The sequence below is a fragment of the Mirounga angustirostris genome, unplaced genomic scaffold (assembly GCF_029215605.1).
Source record: "Mirounga angustirostris isolate CCGP_5_RB_7025 unplaced genomic scaffold, mMirAng1.0.hap1 SCAF_5, whole genome shotgun sequence".
Lineage (NCBI taxonomy): Eukaryota > Metazoa > Chordata > Mammalia > Carnivora > Phocidae > Mirounga > Mirounga angustirostris.
The window spans coordinates 140,044,059-140,071,833 of NW_026991713.1; the positions used below are offsets into that span (position 1 = coordinate 140,044,059).

At 63.7% G+C, this 27,775-nt stretch overlaps 2 protein-coding genes and 1 long non-coding RNA gene across 20 annotated transcripts; 2 read left to right on the forward strand and 1 right to left on the reverse strand.

Annotated features, from left to right (window-relative positions):
• Positions 1 to 145: 145 nt before the first annotated feature.
• Positions 146 to 22,290, forward strand: LOC123844302 (mitochondrial Rho GTPase 2). 10 transcript variants are annotated; one of them, XM_064592233.1, is made up of 59 exons: positions 146 to 272; positions 539 to 630; positions 777 to 953; positions 1,043 to 1,220; positions 1,347 to 1,517; positions 1,779 to 1,908; positions 1,996 to 2,063; positions 2,416 to 2,519; positions 2,599 to 2,817; positions 2,930 to 2,992; positions 3,231 to 3,299; positions 3,898 to 4,008; positions 4,089 to 4,234; positions 4,307 to 4,364; positions 4,812 to 4,930; positions 5,050 to 5,193; positions 5,278 to 5,408; positions 5,486 to 5,602; positions 5,829 to 6,064; positions 6,244 to 6,383; positions 6,589 to 6,719; positions 7,126 to 7,256; positions 7,616 to 7,777; positions 7,982 to 8,110; positions 8,376 to 8,506; positions 8,583 to 8,623; positions 8,773 to 8,904; positions 9,024 to 9,206; positions 9,533 to 9,630; positions 10,269 to 10,371; positions 10,659 to 10,780; positions 10,975 to 11,134; positions 11,231 to 11,421; positions 11,510 to 11,678; positions 11,763 to 11,874; positions 12,051 to 12,222; positions 14,439 to 14,561; positions 14,712 to 14,886; positions 14,983 to 15,113; positions 15,222 to 15,560; positions 15,647 to 15,731; positions 17,085 to 17,143; positions 17,221 to 17,302; positions 17,367 to 17,431; positions 18,201 to 18,254; positions 18,705 to 18,757; positions 18,829 to 18,937; positions 19,092 to 19,193; positions 19,275 to 19,373; positions 19,498 to 19,606; positions 19,697 to 19,817; positions 20,134 to 20,218; positions 20,304 to 20,446; positions 20,523 to 20,623; positions 20,705 to 20,835; positions 20,919 to 20,999; positions 21,109 to 21,231; positions 21,328 to 21,530; positions 21,733 to 22,290. In XM_064592233.1, exons 1-59 carry the CDS (start codon positions 263 to 265, stop codon positions 21,857 to 21,859), a joined length of 7,350 nt encoding a protein of 2,449 aa, XP_064448303.1. In that variant the 5' UTR covers positions 146 to 262; the 3' UTR covers positions 21,860 to 22,290. The 10 variants fall into 10 exon arrangements, with proteins under 10 accessions (XP_064448303.1, XP_064448301.1, XP_064448304.1 ...); XM_064592231.1 differs by lacking the exon at positions 10,659 to 10,780 and having other exon boundaries at positions 1,794 to 1,908; positions 10,814 to 11,134; XM_064592234.1 differs by lacking the exon at positions 10,659 to 10,780 and having other exon boundaries at positions 1,043 to 1,151; positions 1,794 to 1,908; positions 10,814 to 11,134.
• A 1,431-nt stretch (positions 22,291 to 23,721) lies between these two features.
• RHBDL1 (rhomboid like 1) lies at positions 23,722 to 27,456 on the forward strand. 9 transcript variants are annotated; one of them, XM_064592243.1, is made up of 10 exons: positions 23,722 to 24,001; positions 24,462 to 24,623; positions 24,863 to 25,087; positions 25,164 to 25,312; positions 25,428 to 25,540; positions 25,615 to 25,715; positions 25,796 to 25,856; positions 26,069 to 26,260; positions 26,527 to 26,633; positions 27,054 to 27,456. In XM_064592243.1, exons 1-9 carry the CDS (start codon positions 23,726 to 23,728, stop codon positions 26,607 to 26,609), a joined length of 1,362 nt encoding a protein of 453 aa, XP_064448313.1. In that variant the 5' UTR covers positions 23,722 to 23,725; the 3' UTR covers positions 26,610 to 26,633; positions 27,054 to 27,456. The 9 variants fall into 9 exon arrangements, 8 of the variants coding, with proteins under 8 accessions (XP_064448313.1, XP_064448312.1, XP_064448315.1 ...); XM_064592242.1 differs by having other exon boundaries at positions 26,527 to 27,456; XR_010411772.1 differs by lacking the exon at positions 27,054 to 27,456 and having other exon boundaries at positions 23,724 to 24,001; positions 25,933 to 26,260.
• Positions 26,707 to 27,580, reverse strand: LOC135364519 (uncharacterized). The gene is made up of 2 exons (XR_010411773.1): positions 27,446 to 27,580; positions 26,707 to 26,991 (listed from the first exon to the last, which is right to left on the reverse strand). It is a non-coding gene; the product is annotated as an uncharacterized LOC135364519 (long non-coding RNA).
• Positions 27,581 to 27,775: the final 195 nt, after the last annotated feature.

The following is a 27,775-nucleotide window of genomic DNA, read 5'->3' on the forward strand; positions in this document are numbered from 1 at the left end:
TCAGGGTGCCCGAGAGGCCGCCCACCGCGAGCCCGGCGAACCTTCAACCCCGACCGCGGTCACGCGACCCGGCTCTGGTCGCACCGCGGTCACGTGGCCAACGCCGCGCCGTCGTGCGCCCCGCCCCACCCCTCAGGTCACGTGGCCTCGCCCGCGTGACCGCAGTAGTGGCGCTGTTGCCAGGCGGCCGTTGCTAAGCGCGCGCTGCGTGCCCTGCGTGGAGCGCGCGGCGGCAGAGGCGGGAAGTGCGAGCGGCGACGCCATGGCGAAAGGTACCAGCGCGCGGGAGGCCGGGGCCGGGGCCGGGGGCTGGGGGGCGGTCAGCGCGGGGGGCGGGGGGGCCCAGTGGGACCGGGGCTGGCGCGCAGTAATGGCTGTCACCGCGGGGGGCGGTGGCGTAGCACAGACCCAGCCTTTGGCCCCTCCCTGGAAGGTCTGGAGGCTCACAGCGGGATGTCCCCCTTCACGGGCGGGGGTCTGACATCTGGGGACGCACCTTCATGCCCATGGGGGTCCTCACACCTTCATGGCTCCCCAGTGTGGCAGCACCCGTTCCTCAACGTCTTTAGACACTTCAAGGTGGGCGAGTGGAAGCGGTCCGCTAAAGAAGGCGATGTGGCTCCTGTCACTGTAAGTGGGCGCCGGGACTTGGCAGCAGCGGTAGAGACCCCTTCTGTCCTCCTGAGAAACCTGTCAGAACCACCCCAGGGTCATGCCGATGGTGCCCTTCTCGGCGTCCCTCGGTGGACAGTGCTGCCTCCTCTTTTTCTCTTTAGGATAAGACTCTGAAATGCACTGTGTATCGCGTCCGGGGTTCTGTCTCTGCTGGCAATTACATCCAGCTCCCCAAAACCAGTACCCAGTCTTTGGGGCTGACTGGCCGGTACCTGTACGTGCTCTTCAGGCCCCTGCCAGCCAAGCACTTCGTCATTCACCTGGATGTGGCCACCGAGGTGCCGAGCTTGGGAGTGGGGGTTGGGGGTGGTGGTGCTGCATTTCTGTAGTCCTTCTTGTCTGTTTATGGTCATGCTGTGCCTTGCAGGACAGCCAGGTCATCCGTGTGTCCTTCTCCAACCTCTTCAAGGAGTTCAAGTCCACGGCCACGTGGCTGCAATTTCCCTTCATCTGTGAGGCTGGGTTATCTGTAAAAGGTGATGTGGAAACGGGACACGAACGGGCTGCGGTAGTCCAGGAGAGGCGGCCTGAGAGCGGAGAGGGAGGTGGGCAGTCCCAGGTGTAAGGACAGGTGGTGCTGGGGGGACGTTGTGGTTGGGGCAGGCCAAGTACAGAGTGCCCTGGGCTGGCTGGTGAGACCGTAGGCACTAATCTTGGCTCGCGTTTTTCAGAGCTGGCCAGTGTTGCCCCCTCTGGTGCCCGTTGGACATGCCTACAGCTTGATTTGCATGACATTCTCCTGGTGTACCTAAACCGGCGCTACAGTCACCTCAAGAGCGTCAAGCTGTGCGCGAGTCTGCTCGTGAAGAGCCTCTACACCAGCGACCTGTGCTTTGATCCCGGTGAGTGCTGTACTTACGTCCTATGCTCATCCTGCAGCCTGCCTGCTCCAGCGCTCTCCCCCAGTCCCTGAGTTCTCAGCAGGAGGGGCTGACATCCCAGCCCGTGATGGAAGCGCCTGTGCTGTGCCATCTTGGAGCCCCCCCAGCTCCTGAGGCACCTGTGGGGGGCAGGGGCTGGTGGTGGCTGGGCTGGTGGCACCTGGTGTTGAGACTCGCCTGGGCTGGAAGAGGGAGCTGGATGGGCTTCCTTCCCTGGACCAGCTCTGCTCTTTGTAGCTGTTACTATGGCTGAGGCCCAGCGGGCAAAGCTACCTGTCACACCTGTACCTCGAGAAATGGCATTCCCAGTGCCAAAGGGGGAGAGCTGGTATGACCACTATGTCCACATCCGGTGAGCGGCTCTGCCCATCCTGCGGGAGGTCAGTGAAGGGAGGTCGGGGTGGTCCCTGGACACTAAGTTTCTCTCTGCCCTGTTGAGGTTTCCAAGCGACAGCTCAAAAGCATCTCCTGAGCCGGTTCGGAAGAGCTGTTCCCCTCCTGAGGCAGGTGGGCCTGTGGAGTCACCAGAGATGTAGGCTCAGGCCTACAGGGATGTGGAGTTTCACGGGAGGGGGTGTTGATACTGTATGGGGGTGGCAAACCTGGCAGGGAGGTGCCCACAGGGGCCAGGGCTAGCCTCAAGGCTGTCCTGAGATGCCAGGATCACGTGGGAAGTTGTGTAGGGTGCCTGGTGTCCTCAAACTTTCCAACTAGGAGGGCATGCTGGGGCCCGGGGCAGAAGGGTGGGTTGAGCTGTTGCTGTGGCTTTGGAGGAGTGGGCAAGGCACTGAGACCATGCTCTCTGCAGGCCTCTCTGCACTCTGTTCAGTGACTTCTATGGCCTTTGACTCCATTCCAGATTTCCTGGGGCGCATGCTGCAGGTTCTCCCTCACCCAGTGGCTTTCAGCAATCCCTTCCAAGACACTCTGCCCTCCATGGTCCAGATGTTTGGCCCCACAGCCGTGAGTGCTTCTCTGTCCTTAGAGATGGGGCTGGAGAGTGGTGGCCTCAGGGTCCTGACAGGCACTTGTGCCCCTGCAGTCTTGCCAGGCCCCCTCAGTGCCAGAGCCCCTTCCAGAGGTCAGCTTGTTCTGTGAGCGCTCGGAGGTCCCCAGTACGAATGGCCCCAGTGACCGTAGCCAAGAGCGCTCAGCCGGGCCAGAGGTCACTGACAAGCATGCGGCTGGCAACGGTGTTCACGTGTCTGCTCCTAAGCCGACCATGGTGCCCGTGGCGCTGGAGGATGTGGCCGTGCACGAGGTCAGTGCCTACCCCCAGGAATGTGGGGGGTAAACCATTTCACTGAGGTGGGTGGAGCCTTGGTGAGGTGTGGGTAAGGGCTGCTGGGTCTCTGAAACCTTTTGTCATCTAGCTTTCTGACAGAAAGCAGAATGGGCAGGAGATGGCTCTGGACAAGAATCTCTTCCAACCAAGGGTAAGGAGGCACCAGGTGATCTGTGGAGGCCTTGGACTGCAGGCAGGGGCAGGAGCTGGGGTCCCCAAAGGGTCTGGCACTGTGGCCAGCTCCTGGCTTCCTGACACAGGGCAGCCGGCAGAAACCACCTAGGACTGCATTGCTTTCTTGGGAGGGAGAAACTAGCCTGGGCTGGTGCAGTCCCAGGGGGATGGGAGCCTCACCTCCTGGGGTCTCACTGTGAGTTTGCCTGTTTCAGACCTTTCTCCCGGATCCAATCCTGAGGCTCAAGGGAGTCATTGGCTTTGGGGGCCACAGTACCAAATGGGTGAGGGATCCAGTATTCTTACTGGGCCGTGTGGGTGTCAGTTACGCAGAGGGGGCAATGGGAAAAGCCCGTGTCTCCCTAAGGTGGCTATGTAGACATCTAAGCTTCCTCAGGGTGTGGAACCCTCACCCCCCTGCCCCCACACCGTGGATGCCTGGTTCTGCCTGTGTCTGCACATGACTCAGCATTCATTCAGCAGAAGCGTGGACTTCCCAACCCGGCGTCCCTTTTTTCTGCCGCATGTGCAGGCCACGTTAGCATGGCCCGGGTGCTTGAGCTTCCCTAGACCTGAGAGCTCTCACGTGTTCCATGAGGCTTTGATGCTTGTCTGGTGTGTGGGGCTGGTGTGGGCGCTAGTTTTGGGTCTGTGGCCCTGTGCTTGCCAGGTCCTTCTAGACACGGACTGAGTGTCTGTAGGTCCTGGTGTTTTGTTACTTGAACTCAGTTTCTAGTATTGCAGACAGGGTTTGGAGGAGGTCTTGCGCGTGCATCTGTGTGTGTGTGCGCGCGTGCTCCTGACATGGCGGGGGATGTGCTGGGGTTGGGGAGAGCGGAGGCCAAGCAGCCTGTGACGTCCACATCTGGCCCCTGTGCACAGGCCCTGTGGACTAAGGACGGGGCTGCTGTGGTGTATCCCTGCCACGCGGTCATCGTCGTCCTGCACATTGACACCCGCGAGCAGCGCTTCTTTCTCGGCCACACGGACAAGGTGGGCGCCACCCGCCCGACCCAGGGGAGGCTTGTGCCTGTGGGCGCAGTGCTGTCTCCTCAACCTACCACGTCCTCCAGGTTTCTGCCCTGGCGCTGGATGGGAGCAGCTTGCTGCTGGCCTCGGCCCAGGCCCGGCCCTCAAGCATGCTGCGCCTCTGGGACTTCCACACCGGGGAGTGCCTGTCCCTGTTCCGGAGCCCGGTCCATGTCCTCTGTTCCCTTAGGTAGGCATGGGACCTCTGAGAGGGTTGGGGGCCCAGCCCCCGCCACGCTGACTGCTTTCTTTCCATCCGCAGCTTTTCCAACAGTGGGGCGCTGCTCTGTGGTGTCGGCAAGGACCGCCACGGGAGGACGGTACCGGGGCCGGGTCAGGGAGGTAGAGTGGCCCGTGCCGGGGTGCAGGCAGAGTCCTAAACACTTAGGAAGCAGAGCTCCCCTGGCAAGCCCCCTGCCCTGTGCACCGCCTCGTGTTGTCAGGCCCATGGACAGAGTTGCTGTCCTGCTGGCTGTGTTTGGCGTGTCAGCCATCCTGAAGTCAGGTGCATTTGAAGCGTTGGCGTGTTTCAGCCCAGGCCCTGCTTGCGGGTCGGTGTTTTCTCTGTTCCCACAGACGGGCCTAGCTTCGAGTGTGGAAGCCCAGGGGTACACCTATAGCTTCTTCTGGGCCATGAGGCCAACATCCCCACCCCCTCAGCCACTGAGCGCTCAGGCGGGCTTGCGTAGGGAAGGAGAGCTGAGGCCTGGGGGAGGCCAGGTAGGGTCGGTGGTGGGCCGCAGGTGCTCAGTACAGGCTTATTGCAGATGGTGGTGGCCTGGGGCACGGCCCAGGTGGGACGAGGCGGTGCGGCAGCGCTTCTTGCAAAGGTGCACACCAGGGTTGACATCCAGGCATTTGAGGTGGCCCTTTTTGACGAAACCAGGTGATGGTGCTGTCCTTGCACTGTGGAATGAGGCCTTGGCAGCCACAGGCCCTGATGGGGGCTGAGCCTGCCGCTCCCTGGCTTGGGGGCCACCACAGTATCGCGCTTCTGCCCTGCAGGATGGCGTCGTGCGGGCAGGGCAGCGTGCAGCTGTGGCGGCTGCGAGGGGGCCAGCTGCGCTCCTGCCCTGTGGACTTGGGGGAGCACCGCGTGCTGGAGTTGACCGACCTGGCCTTCGGCCGGGCCCAGGATGGCCATATGCTGTGAGCTCTACCCTCACCCCCGTAACTGGCTGGGTCCTGTTCCCACCTGCCCCTTCGGCCCTCACCTGTCGCCTCCCTGAGCAGCTACGTGTGCGGCCGCAGTGGCCACATCTTGGAGATCGACCACCAGCGCATGGCTGTGCGGCACGCTCGCCGCCTCCTGCCCTCGCGGAGCCCTGGTGGCCCTCTCTCACAGAAGCAGACCTTTAGCTCGGGTAGGTGGGTCCCTTGCTGCATGGGGGGGCGGGGGAGCCACCCTGATGCTGTGGGCTTACTCTGCCCCACTCCCTAGGCCCCGGCATTTGCATCAGCAGCCTCAGCGTGTCCCAGACCCTATGTGCCATGGGCTCCGAGGATGGCTACCTGCGCCTCTGGCCCCTGGACTTCTCCTCTGTGCTTCTGGAGGCAGGTGGGACCATGAAACCGTCTTGGCATCAGAGTTGCCCTGGGAGGGTCGTGTTCCTGGGTCATACCCTGGGTAGACGTCAGTCCCAGGGCTCCAGGGGGTCGAGTCCTGAGCCAGGGAGTGGGTGGTCATCGGGGAGCTGCCTGTCCTACCCCACGGAGAGCAAGGAAATGGGTTTGTCTGTGTTATGGAGGGGGCCGGGGAGGTCACCGAGCCACCCTGTCCACAGAGCACGAGGGCCCAGTCACTTCAGTGTGCATCAGCCCTGATGGTCAACGTGTGCTGTCTACCACATCCTCCGGCCACCTGGGCTTCCTGGATATCCCATCCCAGGAGTACAGCATGCTGGTTCGCTCCCACACCGCTCCGGTGCTGGCCCTGGCCACCGAGGGCAGCCGAGGGCAGCTGGCCACGGTGTCCCAGGACCACACTGTCCGCGTCTGGGACCTGGCGACCTTGCAGCAGGTGGGGTGCAGCCAGAAGGGAGCCATCGCAGAGGGAGGGACTGAGGGCCAGTGGGTGGGGCCCAGGCAGGCGTGAAGCACTGGCGGGTCCGTGGGGCCACCTGGAGAGATGGGCTCTCAGGCTCTTGAGGCCAGCTGGTAGCCCCATCCCTGCCCACCCTCATGGACCCCACCCTCCAGCTTTATGACTTGAGGTCCCCTGAGGAGGCCCCGTGTACCATCGCCTTCCACCCCATGCGGCCAGCCTTATTCTGCGGCTTCAGCAGTGGGGCCGTCCGTTCCTTCAGCCTGGAGGCTGCTGAGGTTCTGGTGGAGCACAGGTGGGTGCCCAGTTGGCTCCAGCCCCACAGACACCCGTGGCGGAAGCTGAGGTGGTACGTGGGCAGCTGGGCCGGGCAGGAAAGGGCCATCCACAGAAAGCCCCAATGCCCTGCTGCCCCCTGGGGACACAGGCAGGACCAGCTGTGAGCGGTCTGGGATGGTGCAGCTCAGGGCCAGGGCAGTGGCTGTCCCTGTGTGGTGCAGGTGTCACCGAGGACCAGTCACCGGCCTGGCCGCCAGCCCCGACGGCAGCCTCCTGTTCAGCTCTTGCTCCTGGGGCACCTTGGCCCAGTACCACTGCGCCAGCACCCCTTGCCGCGTCCTGCGTGTGGCAGGTCAGGCCCCCATGCTGCCCCGTCCAGCCTCCTGACCATGTCCTTGTCCGCTCCCTGTGGGGTGGGGCTTGTTCACTACCTACAGCTCCCGGGTGAGTGTGGTTTTAGAACTTCTTAGGCCCCCCAAAATGAAAGGTCAGTGAGGGTCTGTGCCAACCCTGCCCCAGGAGGAGGTGAATGGCCTGAGCACTAGGTGGGGGTTGGGTCACCCGAGGGCATGTGTTTCCTCTTGTGGCCACTTGGTAGTAACTTGGGCCAGCCAGGCGGTCACTTGGCAGCCGGTCGTGGTCCAGGAGAACCCCAGCTGTCCCAGCCGTAGCTCGTGCCCACTGCTGTCTGTTTGCCACAGCTGGGGGCAGGTTTGGGTCTCCACCCAGTTGACCCTGTGCCTCCGTGCTGCCGGCAGCTAACGTGGTGTGCCGGGACGCCCACCCAACCCCCAATGCCTTGGTGGTTAGCGGGGATAGCCGTCTGCTGGCCTTCGTGGGTCCCTCCAGGCATGTGGTGACTGTCATGAACGCGGCCTCCCTAGAAGAGGTGAGTCAGCTGGAATCTTCTGTGTGTCCATGTTGGCCTGGCTGGCAGACTCCATGCATATATCCCCAGCGGCGGCCACATGGCTATCCCGGGTTCCACCAGGGCGGAGGGAGCAGGGAGGGGCAGGGGCTCTCCTTGGCCCTGTGTGGAGTGGGAGGGGGCAGGTGGGAGGTCAGGCTCACCCCCGAGAGGATCTGATCCTTGCTGCCTCAACTCATAGACACAGAACGCGTAAGCCACAGGCAGGCAGGAGTGCGGTGGGTGGGTGCCTGAGGCTGCTCACCTCCCGTGCTCTGGCGCCGGGAGTGCAAGCTCTGCCTGGAGGCCCTGCCCGGTGGCTGCTTGCTGCTCTCCCCCAGCTGCTGCAAATTGATGTCGGTGCCCTGGACCTGGCCAGTAGCCGCCTGGACTCGGCTGTGGCCGTCTGCTTTGGCCCTGGACCCCCTGGCCACCTCCTGGTGTCCACGTCCTCTAACACAGTCACGGTGCTGGATACCACGTCGGGCCGCGTGGTCCGGGAGGTGAGCCCAGGGCTGTGGTCGGCAGCTTGACCTCCTCTTCCCTCCGGGCTCCAGCGTTAGTGCCTCCAGTGCCTCGAGGAGGGGGAGGCCCGGGCTGCCTGCTGCTCCTTGGAAGTGGCATTTCTCGAGAAGGGCGACTTCCTGTGTCCGGGGCTCTGTGATTTCTGCTCTTTCCTCACCGACCGACAAGAAGGCTTCTTGCAGCTGCCAGGTGTCCACCCTGTGGCCTGCCCCTCCCTGGCTCTCAGCCGGGATGCCCGCTTCTTGCTGATGGCCACTGACCGGGCCATCAAGGTGTGGGACTACCCAACGAAGGCCTGCCCCGGCTGCCAGGTGGGGGCCACAGGCAGGCGCATGGCAGGTGGGTGGCAGGGAGGGTAGAGGATGAGACCCCCAACTCCCCTGTGCCTGCTGGGGCCTGACACCCCTGAAAGCCTCCTCCTCGCGCCCCCGTCTGGTGGGTCGGGGACTCTCAGCTGGGTCTGCAGGATATGTCCGCTGTCTTGCAGCGTGAAGCGCTGCTTCTGCCCAGTGCTGGGAGGACCGTGGTGCCCTAGCTGTGCCTCGACGGTCTCTCTCTGACTCCCCTTGTCTCCAGGTGTATATTGGCCACTCAGAGCCCGTACACGCTGTGGCCTTCACCCCTGACCAGCAGCAGCTCCTCAGCGTGGGGGATGCCATCTTCCTCTGGGACATTCTGGGTCCCCTGGAGAGGTCTCCCCCAGGAAGGCAAGTGCCTGCCCTAGAGCTGCATCCACTGGCCTTCAGCTACACCCTCCCATCTGATCTCTCGTTGTCTCTGCAGTGCCAGAGATTCACCCGGGGCACCCCCGACCTGCAAGACTAGTGAGTGGCCCCACCGCAGGGGCAGGCTTTGTGATCACCTTTGGTGCTAGCTCTGCAGTCTCGGGGGTGGCATAGCGCCCCTTCCTCTCCTGGGGTTCCTAGTGCAGAACTGGGGGTGTGTGGTACAGGCTGACTCTTTCTGTCCCCAGGCCTGGATGCAAAGCAGCTGGAGGACACGGTGTCTGGGGCCAACGGGCTCCCCCGGCAGCAGGTGCCTGAGCCATCCCCGGCATCCCCACTCCAGCTGGGCATCTGTGCTGGACCCCTCAAGGGTGATGGTGGTAAGGGTGGAGGGCCCAGGAGGGACTGCTGGGTGTGTCTCTGGTCCAGGCCTGGGGGGGGCGGGGGCAACGTTGCTCTGCTCCTTCCTCTCACTGCTCCCTTCTCCCCCTCTCCCCAGGTGCCTTCTCCTTGTCAGATGAAGAAGGACCCTCTGAGGAGAGCCATAGCCCTGAGGGGCTCCATCAGGCCTCAAGCCTGCCCATGCTGGTGAAGGAGGCCAGTGGGGCTGGAGACGGGGTCTGGGGGTCTCCAGGGGCCCCCTGGGGCCTCAGCATGGGTCCCCACCCCCATAATTGGTCCAGTAAGCAGAAGAGGGGCAGCAGGGTGGGGCGGGGATACTCATGACCGACCAAGGTGTTTCATGGGCTCCAGGTGGCCTAAGGGAGGCCCAGCCGCTTGACGGGCTGAGCTGTGAGATGAGCTACAGGGCAAGTAGGCTAGTCTGAGGCCCCGGCTGGGCCTGGCTAGCAGTGGGATGCAACCCATCTGCGCCCTCTGACCCCACATGTCTGCTGTGGTTCAGACACTTGTCCTACCCAGCAGTGCCGGGTGACTGTGTGCAGGGAGGGGTCTCTGAGGGGTCATGGGTGCTTTGATGTTTCGAGGCCTCTTCCTTTTCCCTGTCAGGTGCTCGGAGCATTGGAAGAGCTCAGGTGCATCCCTCTGCTCGCCCTGACTGCTATAGGCACTTCCTGGCACGCCATAAGACCTCCCCGCTGGTCAGGGTCAGTGGGGGTGGAGGATCCCCGCAAGCCTTTCACAAGCAGACACCCGATGGGCCCAGAGGTGGGGGTGGCATGGCCCTGTAGTTTCTAGGAGCGTTCTTTCTCCCTAGGAAACTCGGTTTTCTGGGGTCTCCCTGGGGCGGCTTCCAAAGCTCACAGCTTTGGTGACAGGGCTTTGATGTAGATCTTGGTGACAGTTCCCCTGCAGGGGACTCATCTACCCTGTGCCTGCACTCTGGCTTGGCTGGCCAAGGCTCTCGCTGTCCTGCAGATGCCCAGAGGGTCCCCGGGTGGTGTCCTGATGAGCCCTCCCTTTCAGCCCTGGCTGCTTCCCATTTCCTGCTCTTGCACCTGTGCCCTCCCCAAGATCCTCCCCCGCCCGGGTCTTGCTGCCCTTACTTGGCCTCCCTGCCCTCCAGGTGCCTCCCACACCCCCCACTCGCACTTTTCTGTCTGCACCCTCAGCTCTGCTGGCTTTTTGTGCGGGTTTTGGGGCCTGCGTTCCTGCCGTTTGTCTCCTGGGAGCCTGCATCTCCTGAGGCGTCATCCCAGGCCCCAGCCTGATGGGGGAGAGCCTGAGTTGGGGGGGTGGGCGGGCACTATGCGGGCACCCCAGCGTCCTCTCTCTGTCCTCGCAGAGCGCCTCTGTCTCCGACGCCAGCGTTGAGCGTCTGCTCCTGAAGGCCGTCGTGGGCTACAACGGGAACGGGCGGGCCAATGTGGTCTGGAAGCCAGATACAGGTGGGGGCGCACCCTGCTCTTAGCCCAGAAGCTGCAGGGAGGGGCCCAGCTCTGTCCGCCCCTAGGACAGGCCCCAGGGAGAGCCCGTGAGCACTTGCCATCGTACAGGGTTTGGGTGGCAGGGTGGGAGCAGTGCCCAAGCCAAGACGCGTTCTCCTGGTAGCCTGTGTGTTCTGGCCTTGGAGCGGGCTTTCCAGGTGTGAGCCCCTGTGGCTGTGGAAGCAAACAGGGAAGGATGCACCCCGGGCCCCGGCCGACTGGCTCCGGGGTGCCTTCCCTGCCTATAGGCTTCTTTGCCTACACGTGCGGCTGCCTGGTGGTGGTGGAGGACCTGCATTCTGGCGCCCAGCAGCACTGGCTCGGCCACCCTGGGGAGATCTCCACCCTGGCCCTTAGCCACGATGCTCAGGTGCCCGCCTTGCATCCCGCTCTGTACACCCAGGGCTGACGTGCAGGTCAGAGCCTGGATTCTTGAGAACCACGGCTGGCTCTCACCTCCAGAGCAGGACGGGGGATGCTGCTCCAGCCTTCTGTCCAGCCAGAACCAGGATGGGCCCGTGGGCCACCCCCTCCCTGCTGACTGCCTGCCCTCCTGCCCGCCAGGTCCTGGCCTCTGCCTCGGGCTGCAGCGGCACCGCCTCTCGCTGCCACATCCGCATCTGGAATGTGCCGGGGGGCTCCTGCCGGCACCTCATTTCTTACCACAGTACTGCGGTGCAAGCCCTGGCATTTTCGCCAGATGACAAGCTCCTTGTCACACTGGGTCAGTTGGGGTGTGGGGAGGACAGTGGCCTCTGGACTTCCCTGCCTGTCTTGGGACTCCTGGGCAGCTGATGCAGCTAGCGTGTGCCTTCGCCAGGGGACTATGGGGACCGCACTCTGGCCCTGTGGAGCATGGCCACCCATGAGCTCCTGTCCTCCACCCGCCTCCCCGCGCCAGTGCACGGCGTGGCCTTCAACCCCCGGGATGCTGGCGAGCTGGCCTGCGTGGGCCAAGGTGCCGTTACCCTGTGGCTCCTGCAGCAGCGTGGGACCAGCCTCCGCCTCCAGGTGCCGGGACTCCGAGGGTGTTCTGAAGGACGGGGTGTGGCTGGACCCCAGGATGTTGCTGATGCACGCTGCCCTTGTGTCCCGTCAGGCGCGGCGAGAGCCCATCCCTGAGGAGGTGGGGGCTGGCGAGCTCACCTCGCTCTGCTTCGGGGCCGCACCTCTGCTGTACTGCGGCTCCAACACCGGCCGGGTCTGCGTCTGGGATGCCAGTGCCGGCCGCTGCTTCCTGGCCTGGGACGCGGACGACGGCGAGATTGGTGGGTGCCCTGGCCTCTCCCTGGGGGACCTCGTCTCGAGCTCTGGGCTCTGGGGAAGGGGCTCATGCCGCTCCTGCCTCCCAGGAGTGCTGCTGTGCTCGGGGGCGCGGCTGCTGAGTGGCAGCAACACCAGGCGACTGCGCCTGTGGGCGGTGGGGGCCGTGCCGGAGCTGAGATGCAAGGGCTCGCGCGCCAGGTGAGCTGCCATGCGCGTCGCTGTGCCGGGGCGGGGGGGGGGGGGCGCCAGTGTCCCAGGTCCCCCTGTGGGCTGCAGCCTGAAGACAGGGACACACCCCCGGGACACCAGGCTCCCAGGGCTGCCGCTGCCGCCGCCCTTTCAACCCACTGCCCGCCCCCCCACCCCCACCCCAGGTCCAGCTCTGTGTTGATGGAGCGCGAGCTGACCTTGGACGGGGCTGTTGTGAGTGCGGTCTTCCACGACAGCATGGACATGGGCGTGGTGGGCACCACAGCAGGCACGCTCTGGTACATCAGCTGGGCCGAGGGCACCAGCACCCGCCTCATCAGTGGCCACAGGAGCAAGGTGAGGGCGTTTCCAACCTGGACAGAGGCAGGGCGGTAAGGCCCATGTGTCCTGCTCTGCCCCTCCTTTCCCCGGCCTGTTCCAAGTCTAAGCCCAGCAGTCAGACGGGTTTGTGTGTAGATGGTCCAGGAGGTCCCCGGATAAGGACAGCCTAGAGCTGCGTGCTTACCCCTTGTCCACCCAGGACCCACAGGCATCCCCACCCAGGCCTTTTGGCCTCCTCTGTCCTTTCTCTTACTTTTTTTCTTGTAATTTACTTGTTGAAAAAACGAGCTGCTTTGTCCTGGAACCTCCCACCGGCTGGGTTGGACCTGCCTCTCAGCCCTATGTTCTCTGGGGTTCGAGAGGTCTGGAGGCCGGGCCAGGGTCTGGTCAGGGGCTGCTTGCCTGTTGGCATTGTGCCTGGAGAATTACTCACTATTCGGGTACGACTTGCCAGTGGTGCTAGTCTGATCCTGACCAGGAGAGACGGCCTTGGGAGCTTGCTTTCTCCGAGGTAGAGCTCAGGCAGGAGCTGCAGGGTGGGCGAGTCTCTTCCTCCTGGGCCGGGTCTCCTGAGTGCTGGCTTGATTCCCCAGCCTCCAGCGTTGGTCTACAAGTTTGTGCGGCTCTGTGTGAGCTGCTGGATGGAAATGTGGGTCCAGCCTCCTCGTGGTCACTGTTTTTCTTGATGCTGATCAAGCCCCATCTTTAACCAGTGGCAGGTTCTTCGAGTTGGCTCCCGAGTCCTTTTCCTTTTTTTTTAGTCTCAGTTCATTTGTTCAGATGTAATGGTTGCCATCAAGGAAATTTGAGTTTGTGGTGGGCGAGTATCGTGAGCTTCTTGTGTATTTCTGATGATGGCTCTGTGTTAAGGTACAAGGTATATGTTGTCTTATCAGCTTGAAGTCTGTGGTGTTGATATATTCACAGAATTGCACAACCGTCACCTCAATCACATTTCAGGGCATTTTGCCTCTCCAAAAGGAAGCCCCGTACCCTTTAAACACCCCCCCTCCTCCCCGATTCCCCTGCCCATCCCCTGGGACTCACTGACTAACTCTGATTCTGTGGACTCACCTGTTCTGGGCATCCCTGGCTGTGGGCCTCCTCTCTCTGAGCACGAAGCCTCCCGGGTTTGTCTGTTGTGTAGCGCGGGTCAGTACCAGATAGTGTTCCGTGTTTCCTCATCCACCCGCACCCACACACTTGAGGCCTGAGTCCTTGACTGGAGCTGATGGGCATTGGTGATTTCCCTCTCGTGTGGAAGGACAAGGTGTTCCAGGCTCCCCCTCTGTAGCTCTGCCCAGAACCAGACTCGGCTGTTCCTTCTCAGAGTCTGGGGGCCCCTCCTGTGGGAAATGGACATAGGGGCCCGAGTGCCAGAGGGGCCAGTCACTGCTCAGCCAAACAGCTGAATTACTATTTTTTTTAAGTGAGATGTATTATGAGTTTGCACTTACCCTTGAAATTCACGTTCTAGGCTAAACTATTCTGTGTTCCCTTGTGGGCATGTGGCCTCTGTATCCTTTTTCCTGCGCTCTGCTGCCTGGGCTGTCTTCCTTTACTTTTTGTGTGTGGCCCTCTGGGGACATGTCGTCACACATCGTCACGTCACCACTTATTAGGGCCTGCCAGGATGGTTCCTTCTGTGCTGTCTTAGCAAGTGAGCCATCAGGTTCGATTGACCGGGGGGCTTCCTGTAACTCTGTCCCACCCAGGTCTCATGTGGGGACACTTGGGAGGGAGGCCAGGATGGTTTCTTTATGCCACATGGAGGTGGATGGGGCCAGGCAGGCTTGTGCGGAGATGGATGCTCTCGTCAGAAAGACCCACCGGGGGCGCCCGGCTGGCTCATTCGGCAGAGCGTACGACTCTTGATCTTGGGGTCGTGAGTTTGAGCCCCATGTCGGGGGCAAAGATTATGTAAAAAAAATAGAATCTTTTGGGGCGCCTGGGTGACTCACTCGGTTAAGTGGCTGACTTCGGCCTGGGTCATGATCCTGGGGTCCTGGGATTGAGCTCCTTTTTGGGCTCCCTGCTCAGCGGGGAGTCTGCTTCTCCTTTGCCCTCTGCCTCTCCCTCTGCTTGTGCTGTTTCTGTCTCTCTCAAATAAATAAAGTCTTTGGGAAAAAAAAAAAAGAATCTTTAAAAGACAGAACAGACCTGGCCCTGTTGTGTCTCCCCTGTGCTCGAGGGCCAGGCAGCCTCAGTGGGCGCTGGCTGGCTCCTTGCAGGTGAACGAGGTGGTGTTCAGCCCCAGCGCATCCCACTGGGCCACGTGCAGTGATGACGGGAGTGTGAGAGTGTGGTCCCTGGCCAGTATGGAGCTCCTGATCCAGTTCCAAGTGCTTAACCAGGTACTAGGGGGCACCAGGGCTGAGCCCAGACCACCTCCCAGCCCTGCCTGGCCTCTGTGTCCTCCCTCAGTGTCCATTCCAGCCCTGGGGCTGGGCCCATGTTCCCCATCCCCAGGGGAGTGCCTGTGTCTCCCTCCTGTGGGTCCCCAGAGCTGCCTCTGTCTGGCTTGGAGCCCCCCCTCCTGCGGATCCCCAGAGCAGCAGCAGGTGGTGGCCGGCTACAGTGACGGCACGCTGCGTGTCTTCAGCATCGCCCGAATTGCAATGCAGCTCAAGATGCACCCCCACCAGGCTGCGCTGACGGCTGTGGCCTACTCTGCTGATGGTGAGGAGTGGGGGCCCGCGGGGCGACCGTGTAGTCACCTGTCTGGGCTGGGGGCCAGGGGCTCGCAGGGTGATGCTGTGGCCCTGGCTGGCCCAGGTCAGATCATCCTCTCCGGAGACAAGGATGGGCTTGTGGCTGTGAGCCGCCCCCGCACGGGGATGACCTTCCGTGTACTGAGTGATCACCGGGGTGCTCTCATCTCCACCATCCAGAGCACGAACAAAGAGGTGAAGTAGCTTCATGAGCTGGCAGGGCCTGGCCTGGGGAAGCTGGCAGGGGAGGGAGATTGGGTAGGGCAGGGCGGAAGGCACCCACCGGCCTTTACCCACCCCCAGTATGGAGACTTCGGGGCACAGGGTGCCGACCTGTGGCTAGCTGCCAGCTCAGACCAGCGCATCAGCATCTGGGCTGCCGACTGGCCTCGGGGCCACTGTGAGCTTGTGGACTGGCTGAGCTCCCCATCGCCCACCCTCACAGAGGTAAGAGTCCCGGGGGCACCAGGGGTGGGGACGGTGCCTGCCCAACTGACCACAGCATGCTTTGCCCCTCCACAGGTTGCCAGCCATCCCCTGCCCTGTCTTGTTGCCTTCTGCCCGTGGGATGGGGCACTGCTGGTGTGTGCGGGCCTTGGCGTGCATCCAGAGGTGGCCTTCTACAACCTTCACCAGAAGCAGGCATGTGTACCCCCCACCCCCGTGTGGTGCCAGGAGCCCGAGGGACCCAGGGCTGGGGAAGGGAGGCTCACACTCACTGTCCACAGATGGTGGAGAGGATCCCACTGCCGTTCTATGCCGTGTCGCTGAGCCTGTCCCCCGGAGCCCACCTCGTGGCCATTGGCTTTGCTGGTGAGTCCTGGTGGAATGGGACTCCAGCCCGTCTTGAGTGGAGTCGAGGGGATTCACCCATACCCCCACCTGAGACATACCTCTCATCTCAGTGCCCCAAGTTCCTCATCCCTGAAGTGGGGTAAGGGCACATGCCCCAGGGGAGTTGTAGGGTCAGGAGATGAGGGGCGTGGGGTGCTGATTGCAGCACCCAGCTCCAGGGCCTCAACAGAGGGACTCAGTGGCCTAGCTTAGGGCCTAGCAAGCCCCATGTGGTGGGGCAGTGGGTGCTGATGGGCCCTCCTGTTAGCTTTGCTGCCCCTGGTCCCAGCTGTAGCGGGCCCTGGGATGTGGAGGACACAGGGCTTTGAGCACACATTCCTCCAGAGGCCCCGGCACCAGCACAGGTTGGAGGACCCTGGGCCCCGGAGCTCCACAGACACGGGTATGACGGGCATACACTTCGCCTGCCCAGGCCCAGCCCCATGCCATCTGCCCACAGAGCATGTGCTGAGGCTGGTGGACTGTGAGTCTGGGGCCGTGCGGGACTTCGCCGGCCATGATGACGTGGTGCAGCTCTGCAGGTTTGCCCCATCTGCCCGGCTGCTCTTCTCAGTGACCCACAGTGACATCCTGGTGTGGGAAGTCACAGGCCACTGGGCCTCCGGGGGGGCCTCGAGCTCAGGGCCCCCGCTTGGCTGAGAAGCTGGGTCTCGCCACACCAGACGGGCCTGAGACTGCCAATCATCAAGACCTGAACTTAAGGAAAGTGCTTGTGGGCTCTTTACCTGCGGGCTTGTTTCGAGGTTTCTACCTTGTAGAGTTCAAATAAACGTGCGTGTTGCATTCTGGCATCGTCATCTGGTCACTCCGGGCGCCTGCTGTCCTGGCCTGAGCGCAGCCTCCGCCAAATCCCCAGCCCGCCCACTCCCTGCGAAGGTCCCTGCTCGGCCCCGGGGCGGGGCAGGGTCTGCGATGCCCAGTGTGCCCGCGCGGTGGCGCCGCCGCACAGCCGGGACGCTCTGGCCCGCCCGGCTCGTTAGTGTGGCTCGGCGAGCGGGGGCCGGAAGTGCGGGGAGGGGGGGCCAGAAGTGCGGGCGAGTGGGAGAGCGCTGGTCGGGGCCGGGGTCGGGGACGGGGCCGGGGTCGGGGTCGGGGACGGGGCCGGGGTCGGGGCCGGGGGTGGGCCGGGGCCGGGATACGCGTAGCCGCCATGAAGCGGGACGTGCGCATCTTGCTCCTGGGCGAGGGTAGGCGACGGGCTGGGGAGCCGGGTGGGGGTCTTGGGGCCGCCGGGTCGGGGCCAGGGTCGGGCTGGAGTGGGGAGGGGGCGCGGCGATCGTGGCCATGCGCTGACCGCGCCGCCCCGCGCAGCCCAGGTGGGAAAGACGTCGCTGATCCTGTCGCTCGTGGGCGAGGAGTTCCCCGAGGAGGTAAGAGGCGAGCGTGGCCGCAGCCCTCGGTGCCCGTCCCCGGGCCTCCGGCCGCCCTCACGCCGCGGCCCCTGCAGGTCCCTCCCCGCGCTGAGGAGATCACCATTCCCGCAGACGTCACCCCGGAGAAGGTGCCCACCCACATCGTGGACTACTCAGGTAGAGCGGGCCGCCCGCGCTTCGCCCTGGGGGATGGGGGCAGGCATTCGGGAAGGTTCCACAGTCAGGGTCTCTTCTTCTGCAGAAGCCGAGCAGACCGCCGAGGAGCTCCAGGACGAGATTCAGAAGGTACACTGTGTCCTGAGGGCTGAGCCCCCGGCTGCCGCCTCCCAGGGATTAGGTTAAGGTGCTCAGGGTGCCTGAGACCTTGCTAATTCCTGCCATGATCTTTCAGCGCTGCTATTTGTCAGGTTCCTTGGGCTCACCCTGCAGGGACCTGGGGAGGAGAGGGACCGTGCTTCCCACACGGCCAGTCAGCTCCATGGCTCTGTGCACCCGTTGTTTGCCCTTCCAAAGTGATCCTTACCCAGCTCTGTGCCTTGGCTACCTGTACTGCTATCCCGTAGTCTAGTGCAGTAGTGCTCTGAGCTGGACTGTAGCGGGTGCCCTGCTTATCGGTTGTCAGGAAGATCTGCGCCTGAACCGAGCTCCCCGGGGGAGCCTTTGCTGTGTCCTGGGGCATCGCTGGGCCAGGGTAAAGGCCACAGCTACCCAGCCTTCTTGTCACCATCATCCCTTGTGGTGTTGTCCCTGTCACTCACTCTGCCTGAAATGACACGGGAACGCAGGGCTGGGGCCAGGGTGTCAAGTTCTAGGGGTGGTGCTGTTTGTCCTGAGCCTTCCAGGGGACCCGCCAGAGCTGCCATGCTCAGGCCTGGCGGCTCCAGTGGAAGAAGACAGGGGAGGACTTGTCAGGTTGAAGCAGCCGATGGTGGCTGCGGTACATTGGCTGGAGGGGTGCTAAAGAGGGGTGGGGTTCTAAGGTGTCTGGCCCTATCAAGGCCAGCGTGGAGCAGGAAGCCTGTGGTCATGCCATGCCTCACCCCCTTTCCCACAGGCAAACGTGGTGTGTATGGTGTACGACGTGTCTGAGGAGGCCACCATTGAGAAGGTGAGGGCAAGAGCTCCTTCTGTACCCCAGGTCCTTGTTGCTGGCACCTAGCTCCGTGTTGTTCTCTGAACAGACTCCAGATGGTCACCCAGCTGACCGAGGCTCTGGGTACTGGGGGCTTGTATGCAGGACCCCCACAGCTTCCCCAGGGAGCTCCTGTGGCCCTGCTTCCCCACAAAGTACATGGGTGGTTAGAAGTCTGAACTATTCAGGCCTGTGGAAGGGGCTGTTTTAGGCTGCTGAGTCCGGGCCCCTTGGGGGTGTTTGGGAACTGCTAGGATCAGATGAGGCCCCACCTGCTGACTGTTCTCTGCAGGTGGCCACAATTCTCAGTGTCCAGGACTTTGTTCCTCAGTGGGCCTTGACCTCCCTACGTCCAGGCAGGAGTTCCAGGAGGGAGCCGTGAAGACAGGCAGGCCCCTGTCCTCACGGCTAGCCCTTGCTTTTCAGATACGAACCAAGTGGATCCCACTGGTGAATGGGGAGACTGAGAGGAGCCTCAGGTAATGGGCAGGGCCCGGGGGGTGGGCCCCGCCAGCTCCCCATCCATGGTGACCATAGGCCTTTCCCCCAGAGTCCCCATCATCCTGGTGGGCAACAAGTCGGACCTGCGGCCGGGGAGCTCGATGGAGGCTGTGCTGCCCATCATGAGCCAGTTCCCTGAGATCGAGACGTGTGTGGAGGTGCGTGGGCGGGTGCCCGTGTGCCGCTGGCCTCAGCTGCGGGCCTGCGGACCTCCCCAGGTCTGGAAGACACCCCATGCCTGCCTTTTGTGGGGGGCCCCTTTGAGTTTTGTGGTACTGGTCACGTGTCTGAGTCTGTCCATGTGGTCACCAGTGCTCTGCCAAGAACCTGAGGAACATCTCGGAGTTGTTCTACTACGCGCAGAAGGCAGTGCTGCACCCCATGGCCCCGCTCTACGACCCCGACGCCAAGCAGGTGAGCGGCAGGCACCGGGGAGGTGGCCAGGCTGGCGGGAGCGGTGGCGTGGGGTTCGTACTGAGCTGGCTGTCCCTGCAGCTGAGGCCCGCGTGTGCCCAGGCCCTCACGCGCATCTTCAGGCTCTCAGACCAGGATCTAGACCAGGCGCTCAGTGACGAGGAGCTCAACGCTTTCCAGGTGCGGCTCCCTCTGCTGACGCTGCCCGTCCTTCGAGGGCACAGCCTCAGGTACTCTTAGTGATGCTGAGCAGTCACTGAGGAGGCTGGCTGGCTGGCTGATGGCGACTTTCCCTCGGGGGCAGAAATCCTGCTTTGGGCACCCACTGGCCCCTCAGGCCCTGGAGGATGTGAAGATGGTGGTGTGCAAGAACGTGGCAGGAGGTGTGCAGGATGATAGGCTGACCCTGGACGGTGAGTCCTGATGCCTTGCCGTGCCCTGGGAGTGGGAAGAGGTCCAGGCTGTGCTCGGTGCTACCTGTTCTTTTGTTTCTTTCGGAACAGGCTTTCTTTTCTTAAACACACTGTTTATCCAACGGGGGCGCCACGAGACTACGTGGACCATCTTGCGACGCTTCGGCTACGGAGACACGCTGGAGCTGACCCCTGACTACCTTGTCCCACCGTGAGTGGTGGGTGGGGCTTAGCCTCCCTTCTCAGTGTCAGGCGGGTGCCTGGGGGCTCTTGGACCCGCAGTGGGGGCCCTTGGGGTTGGGCCTCGACGGCCTTTCTAGGAGCGGCCTCGCTGTGGGTGGTCAGGATAGGATGAAGCAGATGGTCCCCTGCCCCAAATGCCTTCCTGTCTGCCCTCCTGCCGTGGTGCTCGGCTGAGGGGGCAGTGCAGGAGCCTCCCTGTGCCGAGACAGAGACACGGGAGGTGTGGGGGGCCTGGCGGGCAAGGGGCTCCCCTGGGAACCGGACAGCCCCTACATCCCCTACAGGCTCCACGTGCCCCCAGGCTGCAGCACCGAGCTCAACCACTTTGGCTACCAATTTGTGCAGAGAGTGTTTGAGAAGCATGACCAGGTAAGGTAGTCATGACCTCCACCCTGCACCGCCCCCGATCCCGCCAGCTTCCAGGTACGTGTCACCGCGGCCCCTCTGCCCCCAGGACCGTGATGGCTGCCTCTCACCTGCAGAGCTGGAGAGCTTCTTCAGCGTGTTCCCCACTGCTCCCTGGGGCCCTCAGCTGCCTCTGGAGGTCTGCACCGAGGCTGGCCGGCTGTCTCTGCATGGGTACCTCTGCCAGTGGACGTGAGTTCAGCCCCTGCCCGTGGCAACACTGCCTGTGCCGGCCGCCCGGCCGTGACCCCATCCCTCCCGCCCCCAGCCTGGTGACCTACTTGGACATCCGGCGCTGTCTTGAGCACCTTGGTTACTTGGGCTACCCGACCCTCTGCGAGCAGGACTCCCAAGCCCATGCCATCACAGGTGGGTGCCCGCCCCCACCCTGAGCCCAGCTCCTCCCTGGCAGCCCCCTTGGTCACACTCACTCCGGCTGTCCATCCCCAGTCACTCGTGAGAAGAGGCTGGACCAGGAGAAGGGGCAGACGCAGAGGAACGTTTTCCTGTGCAAGGTGGTGGGAGCCTGTGGAGTGGGCAAGTCTGCCTTCCTGCAGGCCTTTCTCGGCCGCAGCCTGGGGGTGAGCATCTGCACGGGGGCGGGGGGCGCCTCTGGGCAGTGTCTGGGCCAGCAAGCTTCAGGCGCCTCCCTTCTCCGCACCAGGATACCAGGGAGTTCGCTGAGGAGCGTGCCGTTTATGCCGTCAACACGGTGCAGGTCAACGGGCAGGAGAAGTACCTGATAGTGAGTGCTGGGGTCCCCAGGAAAGACACTGGGTCTGCGCTGGGGGGCCTGTCTCAACGTGGCCTACAGGGCTGCCCTGCACCCCTCCCTGAGGCCACTCTTTGTCTAGCTGTGCGAGGCGAGTGCAGACAGCCTGCTGGCCACGGAGCCCAATGCCACCTGTGATGTGGCCTGCTTGATGTTCGATGGCAGTGACCCCGGGTCCTTCGTGCTCTGCGCTGAGGTCTACAAGGCAAGGCACCCCGCGCCCCATCCCCGGTCCCTCTGGGGCAGTCCGTGTGCCTTGGCCGCCTGGGATGGCACCTTTATGCAGCCCCTCTCTCTGCAGCGCCACTACATGGATGGGCAGACCCCCTGCCTCTTTGTCTCCTCCAAGGCAGACCTGCCCGAAGGCATCTTGCCGCCTGGGCTGTCGCCCACGGAGTTCTGCCGCAGACACCGGCTGCCTGCCCCTGCCCCCTTCTCGTGTGTCGGCCAGACCAGACTCAGCACTGCTGTGTTCTCCCGGCTCGCCGCCATGGCCGCTTGCCCGTGGGTACCTGCACCCAGCCCTGCGGTGGGAGGCCAGGCCCTGTCCAGGGAAGCAGTCATCCCTGTTGACCAGAGAGCAGGGCAGCTGTAGCGTGGGCCCGAGTCCCGCTGGTGGCCCCGTGTGGGCAGAGCGCAGCCCCAGGAGGCGGGGTGGGGGCTCGGGCAGCGGCATCTGCCCCCAGCCAGCCTCTCTGTCCTGCAGACACCTGGCCCCCGGCGAGCTGCCCACCACCTCCTTCTGGCTGCGGGTGATGCTGGGGGCTGTTGGAGCTGCCGTCACTGCCATCCTCAGCCTCTCACTCTTCCGGGCCTTGCTGAAGAGCCGATGAGGCCTCAGGGGCCCCCGGGGTGCTGGTGTGGGGGCCACCTGCTCGAGGGGCCTGTCTTCTGTCTGGGGACACCTGGCCCGCCTCCCTGCCTGAGCCCCAAGGGCTGGCCTCCAGGTCCTGGTAGCCTGTGTCCCTACCCAGCTGCAGATGCCGAGCATCACCTGCGTTGGGTGTCATGTGTCGGAGGGAATGGGTGTCATGGGCGAGGAAGCCAGTGACCCCAGACCCAAGTATTCTCAGGGCTCCACTCCTTTCTGGTCCCAGGCAGTCAGTGGTCATGAAGGGGGTCAAAGGTGGGGGTGGGGGAAGGACGTGGTTGATATGGTCTCCCTCTTCTCCCTGGTTTGGAGATGGGCCCAGCGCCTCACCCCTCCCGGAAGACATGAGGTGGGGTCTCCTGATTAAACTTCACTTCTGTCTTTTGCACCTGGGATCCTGCTTTTTGAAGAGATGTTTCTTGAATCCACTAAAACACATCCTTTGTCTCAGCATGGGCTGGAAACCTCAGTCCTGAGCCCCACACCTCCCCTCCAGGCCTGGGTCCCCATTCTGCGGTCTCCCTCGGGGCCCAGCTGCTCTCTGGGAGCCACTGCATCCATCCAGGTCTGTGCTGGCCTGAGGGGTTCTGATACGCAAGACCCTTTTGATGGCTGCCCCGCCCCCCAGAGCTCAGCATCACAGTAGCCTGGCTGAGATGTGCTGAGGGTCTGGGACTTGGGGGCGGGACTGGGGTGTGCACAGATGCCCTGCTTCTGCGCGGGGTTGGCCTGGCCTGAGAAATCTGCTGTGTTTCCTCACACCCTGACCAGAGGCCTTGGCCCCTGGCACTGGGTGGGGACAGCCAGAGAGCCCCAGCCTGCAGGGTGGGGGAGCGAGAACCTTTCTTGGACTGAGGAGGGTGCCCAGCGTGGAGCCCGGGCGTCTACTCGGTGTGTGTTCTGGGGCCTGGAGCGGAGAGCCTGCGGTGTGGCTGGGCGCTCCCTGTCTGCCATCAGCCCTTCTCTGTGAGGCAGCCTTCCCCAAGCTCTGAGGGGCTATTTGTAGGTTGGGGGAGCTCCCTGCTCCACAGGGATGCTCCAGCCTGACACACAAGTTCTGGGGTTGACCCTGAAGTTGTCCTTGCACCAGCCTCCCAGCCCTGCTGGCCCCGGTCCCGTGGGTGTGCTGCTCACCCGCTTTAGGGTGGCGCTGGATGCTCTTTTAGCCAGTGGTTCTGCCTGAGGCCCCGCTGCCCCAGTGTTGACTGTGGCATCAGGATTTTGAGTGGCCCTTGAGGGGTTTGCTGTTACAACACATCACCATGGTCTGTCATCTCCATCCCTGGAGGGGTCTGCTTGCCCTCCCCAGGAAGCAGGGACCCTTTCCTATCCCAGCTGCAGCCCTGTGCGTTGGGGTCTCTGCACCATCGTCCACGGGTCTGCCTAGGCTCCCCATGAACTCCCGGAACTGGAGGTCCCACTGTCCAGCATTGAGCCTGCAGGAGCGGTCCGGGGTCTCCAGTCCCAGGTGGGTGCTGTGGATTGGTGTCTGCGTGCTGAGTGGGGACGGCTGCACCAAGCCTCCCCCACGGACCCCTGCTAGTTGCCCTGTCGGCCTTGGTGCCCACATGATGGGATCCCGGTGCCTTGCTGCCAGCAAACAAGCATGTCTGGCAGGCAAGCTGGCACCTTCAGGGAACCCTGGCCTGAGTCAGGATCACAGGCAGTGAGGAGGTGGATTCAGTGCTCAAGCCCCAAGCAGAGGGGCGCGCGAGGGAGGGAGCTGGGGGGGTATGCCGTGACTCAGTTTCCCAGCCGCTGTCCCCGCTTGACGAGCGGCCCCAGCCTGGAACGGGAAGGCGGTGAGCCGGGCGGCGAGACCCAAGCTATGGTCGGGGCCGTTCCTTCCTGGGGCGCGTCCGCATGCGGAGCGCGCGCGTGTCCCGGCCGCGCGTGGCGGGGCCGGCGGCGGCAGCGCGCGCGCACTGGCGGGCGGCTCCGGCTCCGTGACGCGGCGCCGAACGGAGCGGGAGGAGCGGGCGGGCCGGGGCGGAGCGGAGTCGTCCGCAAAGCAGCCCCTTCCGGCCGCGGCCGCCAACCCCGGCCCCCGGCCCCGCCTGGCTCTATGGACAGGAGCTCGCTGCTGCAGCTTATCCAGGAGCAGGTGCGTGGCGTGGGTGGGTGGGGGGCGCCCGCACAGCCCCCGCCGCAGGGCTGGGCCGAGGCGACGGAGCTCCCAGAGAGCCGCGGTCCAGTCCCGCTGCTCGGCGCCTACTCTCAAGCCCCCTCTTCCATGACCCTGGCCCCCTGCCGGACACTCCGGGAGAGGGCGGGCCAGATCAGGGTCCCTGGGGAGGTATAGGAGGGAGGGAGATTGTCCTCAGACCTTGGCCCTACCTTTCTAGGAGGATGAGCAAGGCAGAAACGAGGTGGGGAGGCCCCTAAGAGCTGGAGGCCTGGGACCCAGGCACTGGTGCCCTGGCAGCTCCTGGGACCATGTGGGTGCAGAGGTCTGGCCCCTGGGTGTTTGGAGCCTGCCTGTCCCAGCTGGCCTGGCCCAGCTCTGTGGCTTGGAAGCCTGATCCCCACTCTCAAGCCTTGGCCGATGGCCCCCCCCACCCCAGCAGCTGGACCCTGAGCACACAGGTTTCATCGGTGCGGACACCTTCACCGGCCTGGTGCACAGCCATGAGCTGCCCCTGGACCCGGCCAAGCTGGACATGCTGGTGGCCTTGGCCCAGAGCAACGAGCGGGGCCAGGTCTGCTACCAGGAGCTGGTGGACCTGGTCAGTGCCATAATGGGCGGACAGCAGGGGTAGGGGCCTAGGCTTTGGCAGGCACAGTGCCTGGCTGGAGTGGGGTGGGCAGGCAGCCCCCACTCCCTGCCCTTCCCACCAGGAAGGAGTGTGGACTTGGGGCAGGGACTCAGACTCTACCAGGAGCTGGGTGGGCCAAGGGGACAGGGTGGCTCGGGGGGTGGGGGTGGGGAGTATGGTGGCCCATGCTTAGGGCCGCCCCCCTCCAGATCAGCAGTAAACGCTCAAGCAGCTTTAAGCGGGCCATCGCCAACGGACAGAGGGCACTGCCCCGGGACGGGCTACTGGATGAGCCAGGCCTGGGTGTCTACAAGCGGTTTGTGCGCTACGTTGCCTACGAGATCCTGCCCCGAGAGGTGGACCGCCACTGGTACTTTTACAGACACCGCAGCTGCCCACCCCCCGTGTTTATGGCCTCAGTCACCCTTGCCCAGGTGTGCCCACTTGTCTGCCACTCAGAAGCCGCCCACGGGCCTGGCCCTGCCTGGCCCTAACACCTCTCCCTCCCAGATCATCGTGTTCCTGTGCTACGGGGCTCGTCTCAACAAGTGGGTGCTGCAGACCTACCACCCTGAGTACATGAAGAGTCCCCTCGTGTACCACCCTGGCCACCGTGCTCGAGCCTGGCGCTTCCTCACCTATATGTTCATGCATGTTGGGTGAGTGGGGGCCCACCGCCAGCATCCCTCTGGCAGAGTCAGGAACACTCAGTCCCTCGAGTCGGGCGGGTGGCCTGACAGCTGACCTTACATCTGTTTACACCCACATGGCCAGCCTGGAGCAACTAGGGTTCAACGCGCTCCTGCAGCTGATGATTGGGGTGCCCTTGGAGATGGTGCATGGTCTGCTCCGCATCAGCCTGCTCTACCTGGCTGGTGTGCTGGCAGGTGAGGCAGGCACGTGGCCCCTGGCCATCATACTGGTGAGCCTCACCCTCATGGTTCTCCCTTTGCTCACACAGGCTCCCTGACTGTCTCCATTACCGACATGCGGGCCCCTGTGGTGGGGGGCTCTGGTGGGGTCTACGCCCTGTGCTCGGCACACTTGGCCAACGTCGTCATGGTAATAGGGCAGACTGCGGGGTGGGTGTGGGGAGGGGCCCACAAGGCCTGCCTCACAGCCTCTGTCTCATGCCCCATCAGAACTGGGCTGGGATGAGGTGTCCCTACAAGCTGCTGAGGATGGTGCTGGCCTTGGTGTGCAGTAAGTAGGGGGTCAGGGGGCTGGGGGGCCTCAGCCTAAGGCCAGGGTGCCTCCCACCTGCCACCTTTCTCTGCAGTGAGTTCCGAGGTGGGCCGGGCCGTGTGGCTCCGCTTTTCCCCACCACTGCCTGCCTCAGGCCCCCAGCCCAGCTTCATGGCACACCTGGCAGGTGCAGTGGTAGGGGTCAGCATGGGTCTGACCATCCTGCGCAGCTATGAGGAACGCCTGCGGGACCAGTGTGGCTGGTGGGTGGTGCTGCTCGCCTATGGCACTTTCCTGCTCTTTGCCATCTTCTGGAACATCTTCGCCTACGACCTGCTGGGCGCCCACATCCCTCCACCACCCTGATGGGCTTCCCAGGGCCACACAGGCCAGGGCACAGGTGTATGTGGGCCAGCCACCAGGCGAGTCTGCATGTCTGCCCTCTCTGAATGTACATCTCAAGACTGCTTCTCCTCCGTGGGGGCAGGTGGCCCCTGCAACTCACTGAGTCCAGGCCAAGCCTTACATCAGCCCTGGCTGCCCCTTCCCAGGGCTGGGGAGGTAGGACTGCCTGGCTAGGCAGGGGAGGTCCCCAGGTGTGGCCCCAGAGGAGACCCTGCCCCGGCCTCTCCCCCGTGATTTGCGGTCTGAGCCTTTTTGGAGAATGAATAAATATTTTACACTGCAGCAGGTGGCTGTACCGGGGCTCTGGGGGCTGGCCTGGCCTCCCTCCCACTCACTGAACAGACTGCGGATATGTGGACAGCCTGAGCTTCCCCTTTCTCCTCTGCACTGGTATGAGATGTGTGTGTCTGTGTGTGTGAGAAAGATGAATGTGGGGAGAAGTTGGGGTCCTCACAGTCAGGTGTGAGTTCAGCAAGCATTTACTGAGATCCCACAGCAGCCAGCCTCCTGCTTGGACAGCCCGCCCTCCAGAGAAACCTGTGGCCTGAGGTTGTGGGCAGGTGAGCAGGCCCTGGGCCACAGCCAAGTTCAGGCAGCCTGCGTTCTGCATTTCTTGGCTGGCAGTGGTGTCCTCAGGAATGGCCGGGCTGGGACCAAGGCCGGGCAGCAGATCAGGGCACAGCTTCTGCCCCACATGTCCATACTGCTATCTCCACATGGTGAGGGGTCCACAGCCCTGAGGGACTGCCTAGGGAGGGGCAGAGGGAGGCTGGGGCCCGGGGACACTGGCCACTCGATCCTCCCGTACAGCTCTGCATACTGCACCCCTGCCTGCCAACGGGGCCCTCACCTCTGCTGAGGGTGTACTGCGACCACTGCGCGGTGGGACACGAAGGCTGCCGCCTCCGGAATCCCTGCAGCCAGGACTCGTGCCCTACCAGGGTCTGGACAAGCTCGGCGTAGGGCTGCCCTTCCCAGGGACCCCCCAGCGTCATGGACATGGCCATGGGCCCATTTCACAGGCAAGGACACTAACCGGCCAGGTCCGGCCCGCGATCTCGCGGGGCGCCCAGCTCTCCCGGCTAATCCGGTCCGGGGTGAGTTCGGGGGTCACGGGTGGTGGACCTCACCAAGCGGACCCGCACCAGAAGGAAGCTCCGCCCACGCCGCCAGGCCCGGCCCCGCACGTGGGAAGCCCTCACCACCAGCTTCCACGCCCACGGCCGCTCCAGCTCGTTTCATGTCACGTGCTTCTCCGCTCGGCCCTCGGTGGCCGCGGGCACTCCTCTCGGTGCCTGGGGAAGGGCGGTGACGGAGACTCGGGCAACGAGGGTCGTCCGCCCTACTGACCGCCCCCCCCGCCCTGTCATCGGTCCAGGCCTTCCACCCGCCCCTAGCGGTCCGCGCGCGCCCACAGCACCTCCCCGTTGCGGCCAGGACGGCGGCCCGGCGGCTCCAGGCCTCACAGCCCCACAGCCCGCGTGCAGCCGCCATGTTCGCGCGCGGGGCGGGGCCTCGGTGGGGCGGAGCCG

Bases quoted from the DNA above. Each gene is read 5' to 3' on its own strand.
- RHBDL1 (XM_064592240.1), top strand. From the start codon at position 23,726: ATGGTCGGGGCCGTTCCTTCCTGGGGCGCGTCCGCATGCGGAGCGCGC. The intron at 25,088-25,163 runs GTGTGCCCACTT...TCTCCCTCCCAG, and splicing joins CCTCAGTCACCCTTGCCCAG to ATCATCGTGTTCCTGTGCTA. The intron at 25,857-26,068 runs GTAAGTAGGGGG...CATCCTGCGCAG, and splicing joins GGTGCTGGCCTTGGTGTGCA to CTATGAGGAACGCCTGCGGG.
- LOC123844302 (XM_064592231.1), top strand. The intron at 2,993-3,230 runs GTAAGGAGGCAC...TGCCTGTTTCAG, and splicing joins AGAATCTCTTCCAACCAAGG to ACCTTTCTCCCGGATCCAAT. The intron at 14,562-14,711 runs GTACTAGGGGGC...GTGGGTCCCCAG, and splicing joins AGTTCCAAGTGCTTAACCAG to AGCTGCCTCTGTCTGGCTTG.